A 19,087-nucleotide genomic window follows, 5' to 3' on the forward strand; every position below is an offset into this window, starting at 1 on the left:
TTCACGTATTTTTCATATTTGTGAATATAAGCTTTTATTTTTTTCAATTTTAACCAAAACATGAAAAATAAACAATAAAATATAAGAAAATGTAACAAAAAATACAAGAAAAAATACAAGAAAAAATATAGGAAAAAATATAAGAAAAATATAGGAAAAAACATAGGAAAAAATATAATTTTCTATAAACAAATTTAGGTAATAAACATGTGTGCGTATATATACACATAGGAACTATATAACAAATCAACATAATGAAAAAGATATATAATTTTATAAAAATGTCAAATTATATTTATTAACAAAAAAATAAATAAAACATGGATAATTTATGAAATATGTTTGTATAATTATTTAAAAATTTAATTTTTTTCTTTTGACATGATTAAATTACATTATTTTTTGAGTTGTAGAATTCTTTATATGCTTCATTTTGATTCATAAGTTCAGAATGTTTGCCTACATAAATATTTTGTCCAGAAAAATAAATAATTTTATCCATATTTTGTAAATTATCCATTAAATGAGTAATAAAAAAAGTAGTTTTTCCATAGCATAATTTATGTAAAGCTTTTTCTATTAATTTTTTATTTTCATTATCTAGATTACTAGCATGTTCATCAAGAATAAGAATTTTAGAATTTTTTAAAAAAGATCTAGCTATACATATTCTTTGTTTTTCACCTATTGATAATTTAGTACCTCTTTCACCAACAATTGTATCATATTTATTTTCCATAGTTAAAATTTTATCATGTAATTCAGCTTTGATTGATGCTTCAATCATTTCTTTATCAGTACATTGAAAATTTCCATATTTGATATTATAAGAGATAGTATTATTAAATAATATAGTATCTTGAGGTACTACAGATATATTTTTTCTTAGTGTATACAAATTAATATTTTGTATATTTTTATTATCTATATATATATTTCCTGATTCTATTTCATAAAATTTTAATAGTAATTTTGTTAATGTGCTTTTTCCTAATCCACTTTTTCCTACAATTGCCACTTTTTCTCCATCATTAATATGACATGAAAAATTTTGAAAAATATAATTATTTGTTGTTTCTGAATTGTTAGTATCAAAATGGGTATTAATATTGTTAGTATCAAAATGGGTATTAATATTGTTAGTATCAAAATGGGTACTAATATTGTTAGTATCAAAATGGGTACTAATATTGTTAGTTATATTTTTTTTGAGCTCATTGTTTAGATTGTTTTTAATTTCTGGATTAATTTTGTTAACATTTTCAATGGTATATAGATTATTATTTTGTTTTGTTTTTTCCGATTTTGTTTTTTCCGATTTTGTTTTAAATTTCGAAAAAAAGGAAACAATGGAATTAGAAATAGATTTGATTATTCCAGAATTTTGTTTGATATTATGAATTGATTTATTATTTGCATCGACATTATTTATATTTTTTGTGAAATCAAAATTTTCATTCATTTGTGGATATTTAAATGTGACATTATTGAAAATAATATTTCCTTTTTGAATATCATATTTATGACCATGGTTAATAGATTTCATTTTTTTTATAAGCATTTTGATCATACATTCTATATCTACTAAGCTTAATTTTGTTTCTCGATAAATAGTTCCAAACATATTTAATGGCATAGCTAACTGAAATAATAATGTATTTACTAATATTAGATAACTAAATGGGAAAACATCATTTGCTATATTTAAATAAGTTAAATATAAACATAAAAATAAATTAAAATTAAGAATCATTTGTTGTCCTAAATTTAGAAAAGATAAAGATTTTTGAACATTTATTGCTTCCTTTTCATATATTTTTTGTTCTTTTATAAATTTATTTAATTCATGTAATTCATTTGTATAATATTTTACTTGTTCAACATTTTGTATAGAATCTAGAAATATATTAAAAGTATTTTGTTCTGACTTGTTCATATTTTTTCTAATAATAGTTCTTCTTTTTGTTACTAAAGTTGTGAATAATATATATAATATCATATTAATACATGTAACAGCAGAAACACTATAATGTATTTTATATGACAATATATATAAATAAAGAATAAATTCTAAAATAATTGGGATAATTTGAAATACTATTACATTTAATAAGTTTGTAACACTTTTGCATCCTCTATTAAATATCATAGACAATTCTCCATTTTTTTTAGATAATATAAAATTTAAATTTAAGTTATGAATTTTATAAAAAAATAATTTACTAATAAATGTTGATATTCTTTGACTTATAGTAGTAAAGACACTATTCCTTAATTCATTTAATGTTGATGATAAAACTCGTGATAAAACATATGCTGACAATATAATAATGCATGGGTCGTTTGAAAAGGGTGTGTTAAAATGATTGTTAGGTAAGTTTGTTTGTAAATTTACATTTTCAATAAATGATGATAAAAGGATAGGAGTGTATATGATTGATATTTTTGAGCATACTAAAAAAGCAAAAGAAATAAATATCTTTGCTTTTAATTCTTTATTTTTAAATATAAAATTTTTAAACAGATATACTAATACTTTTATGTTTATATTTATTTTGCTATTTTTATTTTCATAAATTTTTTCTAAATTGTGCAAAATGGTATCCAACTCCTTTGCATTGATATTGTCGTATTTTCCACTACTGCCACTTTTATTGCCATTGCTACTGCCGCTTTTATTGCCACTTTTTTTTCCGTTATTATACAATTGAATATTTTTCCCGTTTCCTTTTGCATACTTTATTTCGTGCCATTTCTCATTTTCGTCATTACTATGTTCATTGTTTTCTTCTCTAGAATTTGGATTGGATTTTTTGTTATGTAGAGTAATATTTTCTCCACTATTTTTATCTACATTTTTTATTTTAGTTCCAAAATTATTCCGAATTATTAAGAAGGTGTAGAATCGTGTATCATTTAATTTTTGTGTGCATAAAATATTTTTTTGATAAAATATGTTATGTTTATAATATAAGTTCTTTGTTTTATTATTCAATTTATTTTTTGTAACATTTTGAATCATAGATGTGTAAGCATCATTTATTATTGGTGAATCGGCTGCATAATTAAGTGGATATGTCGATTGTATACTGGGAAAAATTTTATAGATATAATTATTTGGTGTATATTTGGAAAGGTAGCTAAAGTTGTAATGTAATTTGTTATTTGTTTTATTTTTATTTTTATCTTCTGGTAAATTATTTATTAATTTAGTTTTTGGTTGTTTTTGAAATATATATGAAGAGAAAAAAACGAATTTATTCTTAATTGGGTTAAAAATATGTGATATTTTATTTTTCTGATTAGTATTACTAATTAATGTAACCAAATAAATATGATCTGATATTTGATTATTTCTTTTGATATCTTTACAAGATATGAGAGAGTTTTTTTTTAAAGTTGGTGATACATATTGACAAAAAAAAAGGTGTGATATTTTTGAACTTTTTTTTAAACAGTTATAATTATGCATATTTAAAAAAATATTATTTTCTTTACTCTTATAATTGTATATATGTATTATAAGAAATGTGAAGGTATAAAAACATTGCAGAAAAAGTAACAAATACTTTTTTAACTTTTTGTTTTTTTATTTTTTAAACTATATTCAAAATGTTAAAATACTTTGAATAAAGCAATCCCCGAAAAAAAAAAAAAATATACATATATATATATATATATATAACATACAATATATATGGGGGAAATAAGACATTTAGTGAGTTATAAAATTGTATGTTTTTCCGGTTGCATTTCCCCTGATATTTTCATTGATTATTTTTCTTTTTATATGTGTGAAAAAGTGTCAAAAAAAATGACTAGCGAAAAAATATACGAATGCAGTATATTTAAACAAATTAAAAAAAAAAATGTATGTAATAAAAATAATCAGAAGGAAATAAGCATTTATACATGTAGGCCAATTTTTATGCAGCCATAAAAAAAAAAAAAAAAAAAAAAAAAATATAATATATATCTTAATTTACGAGGATAAGTTACATAATATAAAGGAAATACTATTCAAAAAATATTATGCAAGTTTCTGCATATGCAATATATGCATATTTAACTGAAAAAAATGAAATAACAAACTAATATATATTCATAACATGGATACATAAATATAGATATACATTTATTGTTGTTATTTTTTGTTATTTGGTTATTTATTTATTTAAATATATTTCATGGAAATATATATATATGCATATATTAATATTGGCGTGGTAATTCCCTGGAATTTTTACTATAAATTGCAGAGTCGTGTTTGAAAAAAAAAAAAAAAAAAATATGTGAATATAAGTTATATGTATAAATAATTTTACATTTTTTTTAATGTAGATAAATGAATAGATAAATAAATATATATATAAATATATTTTTTTGAATAAAAAATTATAAAAAGAAAAATATGAAGAATAACATGTGGTTTGATTCCTTTATATAAAGATATATGAATTATGCGATATTATATTTTTCTAAATTTATATTATTCTGTATACATGTTATAGATAACATGGTATTTAAGAAAAAATGAATAATTCATGCAAAATAAATTATATAATTCTCAAGATTATTTAATATCAATTATTTTGAAGCATATTACAAATATATATATATCAATACGCAAATAAATATCCAAAAAGGAATTATAAAAGATGTCATTTTTTCAACCTGTAGAGTTAATAAGAAAAAGAAATGTGGCCACTCAAGACTTTAAAGACTATTTATTTCAATTTAAAGTTGTAAAAAGAGAAAATGGAAATTCGAGTATTAAATCAGTATGTATTTGGAAGGAATATGTAGTTATTGGCTACAATAATACGGTAAGCAAAAACTATCGAAACGAGTATATATGGAAAAATTGCATATGTACATATATATATATGCATGTATTTTTATTTATAATGTATATTTTTATATGGTTATATATTTGTTCAGGTTTCGTTACATAACATAAAAGGAGAATGGCTGCAAAAAAAATACAGTTGCAAAGAGAATGTTAGCTTCTTAAAATTTCGAGATGAAAAAATGTTAGGAATTGGTATGGAAAATGGTAATATAGAATTAATAGGGGTATTTTTTTTTGATAAAATAAAAAATTTAAAGGGGCATAAATCATCAATTACTGATATGTGCTTTAGTTCGAATTTTCAAAAATTATATTCATGTTCTCGTGATTTCACTATTAAAATTTGGAACATATTAGAAGCCAAATGTGAAGATACGCTAGATTATCATATTGATAGTATAACCAGTATGTGTATGTATATAAAAAATGAAGATAATTATTTAATTAGCTCGAGTTATGACGGATATATTTATTTTTATAACTTAAATAAAAATGAGAGTCCAAATAAACTAGAATTAAAATCACCTATAGAATATATACATATATATAAAGATAAATATATATTTGTTGCCGTAAAAAATGTTATCAAAATATATTCTCTCGAAAATTTTGATTTTATAAAAGATATTACAATAACTGCAAAAACTATATATTTTTTAAATAGTTTTAATAAATACATTGTAGCAGCTAGTATTGATAAAACTGTATATTTTATAGATCCCCAATTAAAACATCCAGAGGTATGCATATTAATATTTATAGATGTATATATATTTCCATTAGCTTTTATTTTATTTATATGTCGTAATTAATAAAACAAAGATAATAAAAAATATATAAATAATTTCCTAATAAATAAATTGTATAGCATTATTGATATGTATTTTATGTATTCTCTATTACGTGTTGGGAAAGCAGACATTAATTTAAAATAAATTATTTTTGATATTTTTTTAACAGAAAATAAAAGTTGTAAGCATATTTACAACTATCCAGCCATCAAAATCTGTATCAATGTATGAAAATACTATATGTCTAGGAAGCAGGTAAATTAAAAAAAAAAAAAATGGATATATATTAGTATACATAAGAAATATTTAGTTATTATTTTTTTCATTACTTAAATAAATATATTTTTTTTATTTAAATAGTATGGGATCCTGGAGTATATATGGATATTGTGAAAGTGAAAAAAAAACGATCAATAATAAAAGAAAGCATTCTATTATAAATTTGGAGGTAATACAAAATCAATATGTAATATTTAGCATTTTTTTCGGCATTTTTTTTTTTCTTATTTATAAGTATTTTATGATAATTATGTGAATTGAAATTTATATATTTTTTAAAACATTTTTATTTTTTTCGCAGGAAGAAAAATACCGAATTACAAATAAAAATATAAATAACTATCTTAAAAGATTTAAATACAACGATGCATTAATTGAAGCAATTACTTATGAGTAATATATATAAGAAATATATTTGAAAAATATATAGTACTTTTTCATTTTTTTTAATAACTCATTATTATATTGTTTTTTTTTCTTTAAACTTACAGAAGTAGCAGCATGTTATCATTAATAGATTATTTATCCAAACAAAACATGTTGTTTGCAGCATGCTCTACAACTTGTGAGGAGAGAATATTAAAAATATTAAAATTTTTCAGATACAAATTTGTTATAGATATATTAATGTTTGAATTTTTGTTTTCCTTTTTAAGTAAGATATGATAATTAAGTTTACAATGATGGCTGTAACGATTTTGTACATATATATATTATTACTATATGTTTTTACATGCACACTTTTTCGATTTTATTTTATAGGTGCGAATAAATGGATTGAAACTTCGAAAAATAAACAGATCTTGGATATGCTTCAGGACTTAAAAATTGTAGGATAAAAAACGGAACAAAACTAATGCATATATAATATTATTACTACTATTATTATTACTACTATTATTATTATTATATAAACTTATGCTATTCATTTCATGTGGCTCAATCCTGTTTAATTTATTTCGTTTTTTTCAATTTGCAGGGTTTTAATAAAATGGTAAAAATTTCAGATTATTATAAGAACTTAAAAGAAATTACTGACGATTTAAAAAAAAAGTAAATGTAAATATGAATATATATATGTCTAATATATAGTCATATTTAATTTTTTGTTAGATTGTATTATTTTGTTCATACCATGTATATATCTCTTCAGTTTTATTCGTAAGATTACATTTACGAATTGAACTAGATAATTTTTTTATATGCCCTTTTTAAATATACTATATTTGAATATATTTTTTATAAAATTAATATTAACTATTAAAAATGTTTATAATAGTTATAGTTGTTTACTTAAAAAAAATATTAATTTAATGAAAAAACAAATTAAAATATAAAAATTATTTTTAGTGTTTATAATTTTTTTGAATAATGCATTTATATAATCATGTATGAAGAAAAAATGCATATATGTTGTTTTATTTTATCATTTTCATATATTAATGTTAATTAAATTGGAGTTTAAATTCTCCACAAATGTGTATTTTTTGAATAGCTTTCGAACTATATTTTTAATTATAAAACAAATTATATATATATTTCTTCTTATTACACATATTTTTTTTTAATTATTTGTTTTAGATAAATTAAATAAAAAAACTTATTTTGTGAAAAATTATAAATAAAGTTTTCTGAATATTTAAAATATGAATTATTCATAATTACTTTGAGATTTTTGTAATTCAATTTTTCTTTATGTTCTAATTTGGATATATAATCATTAAAAGATTGTTCAATTATTTTATTTATGATATTTTTATAGAATATAATGTAGTTTATATAAGGATAATTAACAGTTCCATATGTCTCATTTAAAGAATTAAGGTTTTCATAATTTTTTTTTTTTTTTAATAAGTATTTAATACATATAGCTTGATAAAAAGTGTGGAAATTATTTTTTAAACTTATTTGATTTAAAAATTTGGTATAATATAAAGTATTAAACTGAAAAAAATAAATAGGAAACGTTATGTTTATATTCTTATAATTTTTTGTAAATAATTTATGTATATATAAAACAGATTGTAAATTTTTTGAAAAAAAAAGCTTCAAATAAAATTGTGAAACTAAGAGAGGAGCAAAATAATATTTAACATAATAGTTATTGGTCATTAAAAAAAATAACTGTTCAATATCTTTATTTGATAGAAATAAATTGGTAATATCAGTTTGTTTGTTTATTTCTTGAGTTGGTAATAATTTATTAGTTTGACTTAAATTATTGTCTACAGAATTATCATAAATATACTTATAATTTTGATTAACTATTGAAAGAATTTTTAAAAAAACAAATTGGTATTTCTTTTCATTTTTAAGATTAATAAATTGATAAAATGAATAAATAATATCTCGTAATTTTATATTTTTAGTATGTTCTATTTTTTTCTGTTTGTTTATATGTATAATTGTGTGTGTGTTATTATTATTATTTAAGTATTTAATTTGTGTTGTGTTTTCTCTTATGGATATATTTTTAAAAAATAAATAAAACTTTTTTAATATATTGTTTAACAGTCCAGTGGGATCAAATTTATGATATATAGAAAATATATTTCTTATAATTGAAATAAGAATAGATAAATCTTTGACAGTTTTTGCCGATTCTATTAAATGTTCGATAAATGTTTTTTTATGAAATAAAATAAGTGAATAATTTTGATTGCTTTCTTTTTCTAGTAAATGATGGTAACTCCTTTTATTATCTTTATTTATTTGTATGAATCTTTTTATATATAAATTTCGTATTTGGAATATGTACAATAGGTCATAGGTTAATAATATTTTAGATATTTTATTTAAAATTTCTTTTTTTTTTGTTTGATATCTTTTGTCGTTTAAAGATGTTGGATAATTTTCATTTTTATTTATCGTATAAAATATATTATGGAGAAAAACTAATTTATAATTATAACTAAATTCAAAGTAGTTAAATATAAATATATCCCAAATATTTTGTAAAGAATAAACTAAGTTTGAATTATTTTTGTTAATTTTTAAATGGTTTGATATTTTCCCTACATATTTGTTTATGTTTTCTTTGTATATGTTTTTTTTTGTGTTTACTATATTTGATCCTAAGTATTGGTATATGTATAAATGTGTCAAATTATTTATATATGTTTGTTCGTCACAATATTTATATAATTTTTTCCTAGGTATTTTTTTACAACTAAAATTGGTGAAACAAAGATACATTGAATAAAATTAAAAATTATGTGTGATATAAATTAATATGGTATTGTTTTAGTAATAATTTTGAGAATTTTTAACTATTTGGTAATACTTGATAAAATAAAAATGAAAAAATAGCCAATTATAATTAATCATAATTAACTATACAAAAAATTATGATAATACAATAAACAAATACTTGAATAAAATTGTAGCATACCCGCATATATTATGTACGTATATTTACAAATATACGTGATAAAAAATATGGAAATAATTTATTTTACATATATATACCTTTATAATATGCATAAAAAATATATATATTATATATATATATAATAAAAATCGCGCTTATTTTTTTTTTCTTTTTTTTAATATTTACAAAATGATGAAATATTATTTTAACTTTATGTGTTACAATAGTAATGAATGTATAGGTAACTTATTATATGCGTATTTATATTAATATATTTTTTTATATTAAACTTATTCAATGGTATTATATATATTAATGTAATATTTTAATATATTTTTACTTTTATTTTTATTGTTTTATTTTTTAACTTTTTAGAAGAGTATAATAATTGTTCTTTCGTAGTATATACTGTTATATATATTACATTATATGTTTATATATATATAACTTGTTATTTATTACACTGACATTCTGTATTTTGTATTATATATATATTTTTTATGTAATATTTGTTTTATTCTATGTAAGTTTGTCCTTTTTCAAGAATGAATATGGATCAAAAAGCTTACATAACAATTTAAATACGAATTGCTTGGATATATAATAACCTAATTTCTCTTAACACATATTTAATACGTTCATAAATTCATATACATAAAGACATCAATACTTAATATATCATTACACAATTACATGCATATTTATATACATTTATAAATATACTGGAGAAAAATGATAATTTAAGAAAAACTATATTTTATGAAAGATTATCATTTTTTTTTGTTAATATATGGGATTATTCATGTGTTTTATTATGTCATAATGTAAAAAAAAATAAATAATTTAATATACTATTTTTTTTTTTTTTTTCAACGCTTATTTCTTCCATTTTCGTTTATTTTTAAATACAAATTTTTAGTTATACAATTTGTTTTTTTTTTTTTTTTTTTTTAATAAATATATGATATAAATGTGTGCTTTTAAACATAATGTAAATTTAAATGAGAAGAAAAAGAAAAAAAAGAGTGGAGAAAAAACAAAAAAAAAAATAATTTCCTTTAATTCAAAGTATCGTAAATTTTATGTAGTAAAAAAGACACTTATAAAACTTTTCGAGTAAAAGAAAAATATACACTTATATGTGTATAGTTAAAGAAGTTTTTAAAAAAGGTGTGCATTTCTCCACGTTATCTTTTTCTTCATCATTCATTAAAAAAGAAGGATAAAACAAAAAAAAAAAAAAAAAAAAAAAAAGAGAATTATAAATAAGAGAATAATGAATGACTTTAGTGGAGAATACGATTTTATGCAAAGAATTCACAAGATCGAAGGAAATAACAACAATGATTATGGAATAAATAAAGATAATTTAAAAGTTGGAGATGTTATAAAAGGTAAAGATGATATATTATTGGAAAAAGAAAAATATGAAAAAGATTTTTATTTAAAAAGTAAATATGATAAATACAACAATACCTTAAACGGTTTTGAGAAAGATGATAAATTTTCATATTTAAAACGATTAAAAAAAGAGAATGAATTGAAAAAAAGAGAAAGTAGTTCAAAAAAAAGTAATATTAATGAATTGGTAAAAATAAATGAAATCGTATATTATATACATGCAAATAAAAAGAATGTTTATGAATATATAACAAATCAAACTGATTTAGAAAATAATTATTATCAAATAGAAGAGAAACCAAATAATTTATCACGAAATATTATAAAAAATAATGAAGAGTATATATATTTAAATGATAATGCATATTATAAATTAAAAATAAATAGAGATGAAAAGGATGGACATGAGGAAAAAGAAGATGAACATGGAATTGAATCAATGAATCTTAAATATTCATTAGATGGAAATAAAAGTACTATAATTGAAAATATTATAGAATCAGATAATATTTTAATACATATTTTACATATACTTTTATCTTTTAAAGATTGTGTAAAAGGTATTTTTTTATTTTTAAGTAAAATATTCCATTTTAATTTTTTGGATTATAATAATATAAAAAATTATTCATTAACAAATTATTTTGATCAAAATGTAAAAGAGTATATGAAATATTTAAAAAAACATGAAGATCCAAGAGTAATAAATCATGATTTTCTTTTAAGAAGAAAATATATTACACCACATTTTATATATAATAGTGTGGATTGTAATTATAATACTAATGATAATGGTATTATAATATTGTCATCAATTTTACCATTTATTCATAGTTTTGATTATGATTATAAATTAAAAGAAACTAGAAATAGGGAACAGGATTTGGAATATGTATTAAATGGTGAACAAAAAAAATATTTTGGAAAAACAGGAATATTTGAATATTTAAAAAAAATAAAAAATATGTTTATTAATAAATTAAATCGTGGTATAGGAAATGATAATAATGAAAATGGAGATAGTATGGGAAATGATGAAGGAGATGGGGGTAATGATAATAATGAATATTCTGAGTTTTTAAAAAAATACGAAAATTGTATTAATGAAAAAGGTGAATTAATTCAAGATATTTTATTTGCTGGTAAAGCACAAATGATATTTATTAATTTTAAACAATTAGAAAATAATTTTAATAATATTATTGGAAATATAGAAATTAAAAATGAAAAAATACATGTGAGTAATTTAATTTTGGGATATGAAAAAAGAGAGCATATAAAATATACTGATATATTAATATCAAATATTTTGAAAAATATAAAAAAAAAATATCCAGATATTGCTATTAATGATGAAAATCCAAAACAGTTTATATATGATGATAATGAATTTTCGGATAAATTTATGGGAGAAAATAATAATACATATGGAGATAATCATATTAATAATATGAACAGTAATGATGAAAGTAATATATCATTAACGGGACATATTGATAGTAATAATAATAATATATATAAGAGAGAATTATATAAATTATCTGATTTAAAAGAATATGTATATAGTGCACCATCTCATTTAATGAGAGATCAAAAGAATAATTGTGAATATGTTACATGTGTAAGTTTTGATAATAATTCTAATAATTGTAATTTAATTAATAATTTTGTATTGGGATATAATACTGGAAAAATAGAATATATATATGGAAAAATAATTTATAATAATATTAGTCATTGTGATTTATTAATTGATTATTATTCAAACAAAAATAAGAAGTTTTCATATGAATTGTGTAAAAGAATATATTTAAATGGGTCTGTAATAAAGATTGGTTTTGCCCCTAATGTTTTTTTTTGTTTAATATTAACTAGTAAAACGTTATATATTTGTAATTTTTTTTATTTTTCCATATATGAAATTCCAAACGTTTGTTATAATTCTCGGTTTGTAAATTTCTTGTGGATAAATAATAATAGTTATTGCGTTTTTAATGATAATGGGTATATATATTTATATGAAAAGAATTCAAAAAGTGATGGATTAAATAGTTTTTCATTAGTGAAGTGTTTTTTTATAGATCAGAATATTTATTACAATTCAATTTGTGAATATCATTTATATAGTCATAGTATATATTTATATACTGGTGAAATTGAAAAAAGACGACAAAAAAAAAATGTAAGTCATTTTTTTAAGAAGAAAAAAATAAGAATGCACAAAAGATATAGTGATTATTTTTATAAATATGATTGTAATTTTATTATTATTGATTTAAATTCATATATGGGTAAAAATTGTGAAAATAACAAAAGTAGTGATATGTTAGTAAGGGGGTTGTTAAAAGATAATGTAACAGATGTTGAAGGAAATATGAAGCAAATAAAAATATTAGAAATGTTGATAGAAAATGGAGCTAATTTAGAAGAAGAAGATGGAAATTTTGAAAATATGTTAAATATCAATATAAAAGATTTTAATAATTATATTTCGACTATTAAAGATGCTAACACTAAATTATATATGAATGATAGCGGAGATGAACGAGGAGATATGATTGATTATAACAAAGAAAATGATCAATTTTCTATAAAAAATATTTTTGTTAATTATATTCAAGATGTTAAAAGACATTTATATAATTTAAAAAATGAGAATATTATTAATGTGTTGTTACCAAGATATTATAGTTCTGGTGACGATTATAGTCATAAAAATTTTTTAAATGTTCGATTTTTTACTATAGAAAAATTGGATAATAAACATTTGATAGCTCTTGATACTGAAACAGATTATGTATATATATATAAGATAAGGAAAAATGTGCATTTAGATTATAATTCTATTGAAGCATTAAAAAATAATCCATATCAAACAAACCGTAATCCATTACACATGTTATATTCAACTTATATGAAAAAGGAGCCTATACTCAAAGATGAATGGAAAATATATAATGAATATATATATGTAAATACAAAAAAGTTAAAGAAATATATTAAATATAATTTACTATATATTATTAAAAATCATAAAAAAATATTTTTCCCATTACATGTTTATGTAATAAATACAAAATATAATGAGAATGAATATTTGTTATTTATAAAATGGGCTACAATAAAAAATTCATTTATTTATTCTTCTTATAGTTCTTTAAATAAAGTATCTAAAATGAATGATTACTTTAACAATGAAGATGAAAAAATATTAAAAGTTTTAGAAAACCCTAAAAATATATTTTTATATAACATTAATGATGAAAATAGAAATATTGGTGGTAAAATGGGGTATCCATATATGCCCAACAATGATATTTTACGATCCTTAAGTGGAAGAAATAAATATTATGATAGTGATTATATGTCAGATAATGGAAATAATTATATATCATATAATAGAAGTGGTAATAAACCAAATGAATATAGAGAGAATTTTTCTAATAAAATGAAAAATTTCACAAATAGAATTCCAAATGAAGATTTTATGACCAAAACCCCAATAAAAAATTCTGAGAGAAACTTTTTTACATCTGGAATTGGTAATAATATGGGTATTAATGAAACTAACCCAATGTTATATAAAAGACGTGGTAGATTTACTGAAAATGATATATATAATGAATATTATATGAATCAAAATAATAAAGATGGTAATTATTCGAATTATTTAAATGAAAATAAAAAATTAAATGAATCTGATAAAAAATGGTCTTATTTAAAAAAAATAAATATTTTTAGTAAAAAGGATGAAGACTTAATAAATGAAGATTATGGTAATCATAGATCTAATTATAATAATTTGGATCCAAAACATTTACAATATAAAAATCCACATATGTATAATTTAAAAAATGATAATATTTTTAATGAAATGAAAAATTCCAATTTATATTCATCCCCAAATGATATAAAATTTAATCGATTACATGATAACCAAGATGGTCCAAAAATTCCAAATGGAGATAATAATATGAATGATTATTATTATATGAATAATACAAATAAATATAAAACATCAAATATTAATAATAATTATGACCCTTATTTATTAAAGAATGATTTATATAATTTTCGAAATAACATAAATATAAATGAAAATAACAACAATGTTAATAATAATTATAGTTATGGAAATACCGATTTTTATAGAACACCTAATGATACATATTATAGAGGTAATCAAGAATTTAATGCAAATGTGTATAATGCTGGGTATGGCTCAGATAGTAATCATATTCATCATGAAAGCCCTTATAGAAGTCGATTTAGAAATTATAGTTAAAATAATAAATGTGTATATGGGCTCATTTCGATAAAAGTAGTTATAAATATATGGTTATAAAAATACGCAATGCATATGCGATTATTTTAAATTTAGTAACACATATTCAGTGTTTTTGTTAAGTATGCTATTTCTCCAATTTACTTGAATAGCATGTTTGGCTATGTTGGCCATGCATTTTAACAGTGTATATATGCCAATATTTTCATTAATTTTGTGCATTTATTTTGCGCATTTATTTTGCGCATTTATTTTGTGCATTTATTTTATGTATGAATTGATCATTTCATTGTATTTTTATTTAAATCTCTTTATATATTTTTTTTCACAAATACTTCATTTGTAAATCGTAGAAAGTTAATTTATTTCATGTGCTTCATTTTTTGTTTATGAAAATGCATGCATATATATATATATATATATATATATATATATATATATATATATGTATGGATATTAACACTTTTTGAAGAATATGCTAAAAAATGCTTATTTTTGATAAGCCATATCTTATTAACACAAACATATATGACCTATAAAAAATATTTTCTTTTATTATTATTTTACAAGTTAAAGGAAACAAAATAAGGTATGTGATATTGTGGAATGTATTTATATTCTTAACAGATTTATGTTTTCTGTTTTGGGGTTATACAAATTATGTAATGTGTGGGTATATGAATAACTTACGAATTTGTTAAGATATGTTTAGAGGAATATGTAATTTTATAAATGCAAGTGTGTTAAATATGCATATTTTTTTGTTAAGCTACAAAATGTGAAAAAGAACAAGCGTATTAAATAAAGTCCATTATTTGGTTATAATGAAAAATATCGATATTAAATTTATTGGATCATAGTAACAACAACTTGAGCAATTTTTTATACTAGAACATTTCCACCTTTTGTTTAATGTATATATTAATGAGATTGGAAAATTATCACTAATTTTTTTTTCATCATTTTATTGTTTTTTTGGATGTATTTTAGTCCATTTATCCTATTTCATATGTATATAAATTTGATTTTGATATTAAACAATTTTAAAAAAGGAAAGAATAATAAAAGATAATTCGTTCTTAATGAAAAAGATATAAGAGTGTAAATAATTATTTTATAGTATAAATTAATACCTGAATAAATACAGACATCAAAAATGAAGGGTTAAAATAATATTTCTTTTTCTTTTTTTACATTAAAAATGTTATAAGAAAATTTTAATTTCATGATTTCATAAATTTTATGTTTTGTTAGCATACTAAAAATATAAAATTAAAAAAATGAAAAAAATATACTTTAAACAAAATATATTCATTGATATATATTATTCACTTTAAGAATTATATAAAACTGACGATGTAAACACTTTAAATAAATAATCATTACATATAGATTTATTACATAATATGAAATAGAAAATATATGTAATGGAAACATAAAAGTCCTTTTATGTATCTAATTTGTTTATTTAAACATCTTCCCGTATTATATTATTGGTTTCTTTATTTATATAGAATATTATATAGTTAATAAACCTTTTAATATATTGTCTCTATAGTTAAACATATGCAATGATACAATATGTTATATTTTGTGTACATTTATGTTTTTAAGGGAAATACCGTGTTTTATTTTTCTGGATTTGTATTTTTAATTAAATACATAAGCTACTAATGATGCACAAAATACAATATTTCTTTTGATGTTTTAATCTTTTTTTTTAGATTTTGGGCATCCTTTTTTACAACACATTTTGCATAAAGCTAAACAAAAAATAAATCCAATTAAAAATGATATAACAGAAATAAGTGCTAATGCAGGGAATGCATATTTATAGATTCTATCAATATTTAAGAATGTTTCGTGTGCTAATTCTTTCAAAATATCAGCATAGCTAAGAGGTGTAGGTGCATCTGATGGTTTAACATTTTTATAGGATTCTAAAATGAAATTTTTTAATGCTTCTAGAGACCTATCATTACTTTTATAATCATACATTTTTCCATTTTTAAAGTAAATTAATGTTGGGAATCCTTCGATTTTAAATCTTTTTCTTGTTTTAGAATTGGTAGTTACATCAACCTTTGCTATATTTATAGTTCCTTTCATTTCTGAAGCTAATTCAGTCCAAGCCTTATTCATGGCTTTACAATGTGAACACCATGGTGCATAAAATTTTATAAACCATGATCCTGTGGAAAGAAAAGAAAAAATCGATAGTAAAAATCATATGATTATATTTCAAAAAATAACAGTAATATATACTGATTAGTCTTTGCAATATTTTTCATTTCGCACACATTAATGAACAGTCATAGAACGATATAAAAATATCAAAGGATAATAATTATGAGTCACGTCTTGATAACAATAATAAAATAAATGTAAAAATCTTTATTTTTTTCAAAAGAAAATATAATAATATGAATAGAATAAAAAAATAATATTAACCTGTGGTATTCCCAGTTGATATTTGTGTTAAGCTTTCGAAATTTGCGTCATTTAATTCAATTACATCTTGAGAATAACAATAATTAAAAAGTGTAAGGAAAAGAAAAAATACGAAACCTTTTGCAAAACCTACCATTTTTTAAAAATTTTAATAAAAAATAAATATTTTTTTAAAAAACGTCAAATACTTTTTAATGGTAATAAATTTGCTATAAAAATAATATTATGGTTAAATGCCTCTAAAAATGTAATAAATGTATGTAGTTTATATAATAATATATTATTTACGTTAAAAAAAATAAATATATGATATAATAAAATAATAAATAAATAATCTAGAACGTTGAATAAAATACGATTTCGTATAAATTACAATATATAAAAAACATATAAATTTTTTTGAGTACATATGTGTATATATCCAAAGGTACCTATTAGTATTCATAAAAATATTTAGGATTAATAATAATACATTATTAAATTATATTTTATATAATGTATATTTTTTATTTATTTATGTGCATTATTTTTTGCCTATATTTTTTTAACAATTACAAAATGTACGTATTTCATGTAATATATTGATATATTAATAAAGATGGTTGTGCGCCGTATTTATTTTATATATGTTCTTTCTTTTTTTTTTTTATGAAGATTCATTTGTAGTATTATTTTATTTCCTATTTTTTATTTACATCGTGCACACAACTATTATATATTATATATATAATCAAGCACCATAAAATTAAAATAAAATAAATAATAAATAAATAATACAATTTCAACTCAACTCTTATTTGTATTTTTTATCATTTTTTAGTATCAAAAAGAAAGAAATTGCTTATAAATTATTTAATATTAAAATTCTCTATTCATATTTTATTTCATTTAAAATACACCATAATAAAAATATAATGAAAATTTGCTTATTTACAAATTTTATATTCTTAATAAAACAAAATCTCTTTTTATTATTATGCCAAATGAAAAAAAATAAATTAAATTGGAACCAAAATATTAACCCTTTTAAAAAAATGTGTAAAAAAAGGGTATACATAAAAAATATATGGCTATACATAAAAAGTATTGGGTATACATAAAAAGTATTGGGTATACATAAAAAGTATTGGGTATACATAAAGAATATATGGGTATACATAAAAAATATATGGGTATACATATGGTTGGTTATTAACTATGCATTAAAAATGATAAGACATGAAAAATAAAAAGCTTAATTTAAGCAACTATATAAATATTACATGAATAACTAAGAAAATACAAAAAGTCTTATACTTAACTATTATAAAAATATTGCAAAGAACGCAAAAAAAAAATTTATATTTATATGAGCGTGCATACTATCGTATTAACAAAGCATCAAACTTGAGTACATCATTATTTATTCCTTGGTAATATATTTATAATGCTCTTGGAAAGTTGAATATTAGGAACAAAATATATATACATATATTATATGTATGTAAGTTGTATATATTTAGTATGGTGATTAAAAATATATATGTTGCAGAACAAACAAAAAATTTATGCATGCAATAAAAAAAAGCCTAAACAAATCAATATAATTAAAAGAACTGAATTAAAAAAAAAATGTTTAAACAGTAAAATAAGTAGTAATATAATAATTGTGTTTAAGA

General features: G+C 19.7%; 5 protein-coding genes across 5 annotated transcripts; 2 read left to right on the forward strand and 3 right to left on the reverse strand.

Annotated features, from left to right (window-relative positions):
* Positions 1-385: 385 nt before the first annotated feature.
* PY17X_1370600 (ABC transporter B family member 6, putative) lies at positions 386-3,472 on the reverse strand (the record flags this gene model as incomplete). Its single annotated transcript, XM_722787.2, has 1 exon — positions 386-3,472. The coding sequence occupies one exon, from the start codon at positions 3,470-3,472 to the stop codon at positions 386-388; it is 3,087 nt and encodes a 1,028-aa protein (XP_727880.2).
* A 1,186-nt stretch (positions 3,473-4,658) lies between these two features.
* On the forward strand, positions 4,659-6,979 carry PY17X_1370700 (U3 small nucleolar RNA-associated protein 15, putative; the record flags this gene model as incomplete). The annotated part of the gene is made up of 8 exons (XM_022957347.1): positions 4,659-4,826; positions 4,942-5,592; positions 5,813-5,898; positions 6,004-6,091; positions 6,224-6,315; positions 6,414-6,577; positions 6,685-6,752; positions 6,902-6,979. The coding sequence occupies 8 exons, from the start codon at positions 4,659-4,661 to the stop codon at positions 6,977-6,979; spliced, it is 1,395 nt and encodes a 464-aa protein (XP_022813778.1).
* Positions 6,980-7,470: 491 nt separating this feature from the next.
* On the reverse strand, positions 7,471-9,117 carry PY17X_1370800 (conserved Plasmodium protein, unknown function; the record flags this gene model as incomplete). Its single annotated transcript, XM_022957348.1, has 1 exon — positions 7,471-9,117. The coding sequence occupies one exon, from the start codon at positions 9,115-9,117 to the stop codon at positions 7,471-7,473; it is 1,647 nt and encodes a 548-aa protein (XP_022813779.1).
* Positions 9,118-10,568: 1,451 nt separating this feature from the next.
* PY17X_1370900 (uncharacterized protein) lies at positions 10,569-14,978 on the forward strand (the record flags this gene model as incomplete). Its single annotated transcript, XM_721761.2, has 1 exon — positions 10,569-14,978. The coding sequence occupies one exon, from the start codon at positions 10,569-10,571 to the stop codon at positions 14,976-14,978; it is 4,410 nt and encodes a 1,469-aa protein (XP_726854.2).
* A 1,707-nt stretch (positions 14,979-16,685) lies between these two features.
* Positions 16,686-17,565, reverse strand: PY17X_1371000 (thioredoxin-related protein, putative; the record flags this gene model as incomplete). The annotated part of the gene is made up of 2 exons (XM_721762.1): positions 16,686-17,170; positions 17,430-17,565. 2 exons carry the CDS (start codon positions 17,563-17,565, stop codon positions 16,686-16,688), a joined length of 621 nt encoding a protein of 206 aa, XP_726855.1.
* Between the last annotated feature and the right edge of the window lie 1,522 nt (positions 17,566-19,087).

The sequence above is a fragment of the Plasmodium yoelii genome (genome assembly GCF_900002385.2).
Source record: "Plasmodium yoelii strain 17X genome assembly, chromosome: 13".
In the NCBI taxonomy this organism is placed as follows: Eukaryota; Apicomplexa; class Aconoidasida; order Haemosporida; family Plasmodiidae; genus Plasmodium; species Plasmodium yoelii.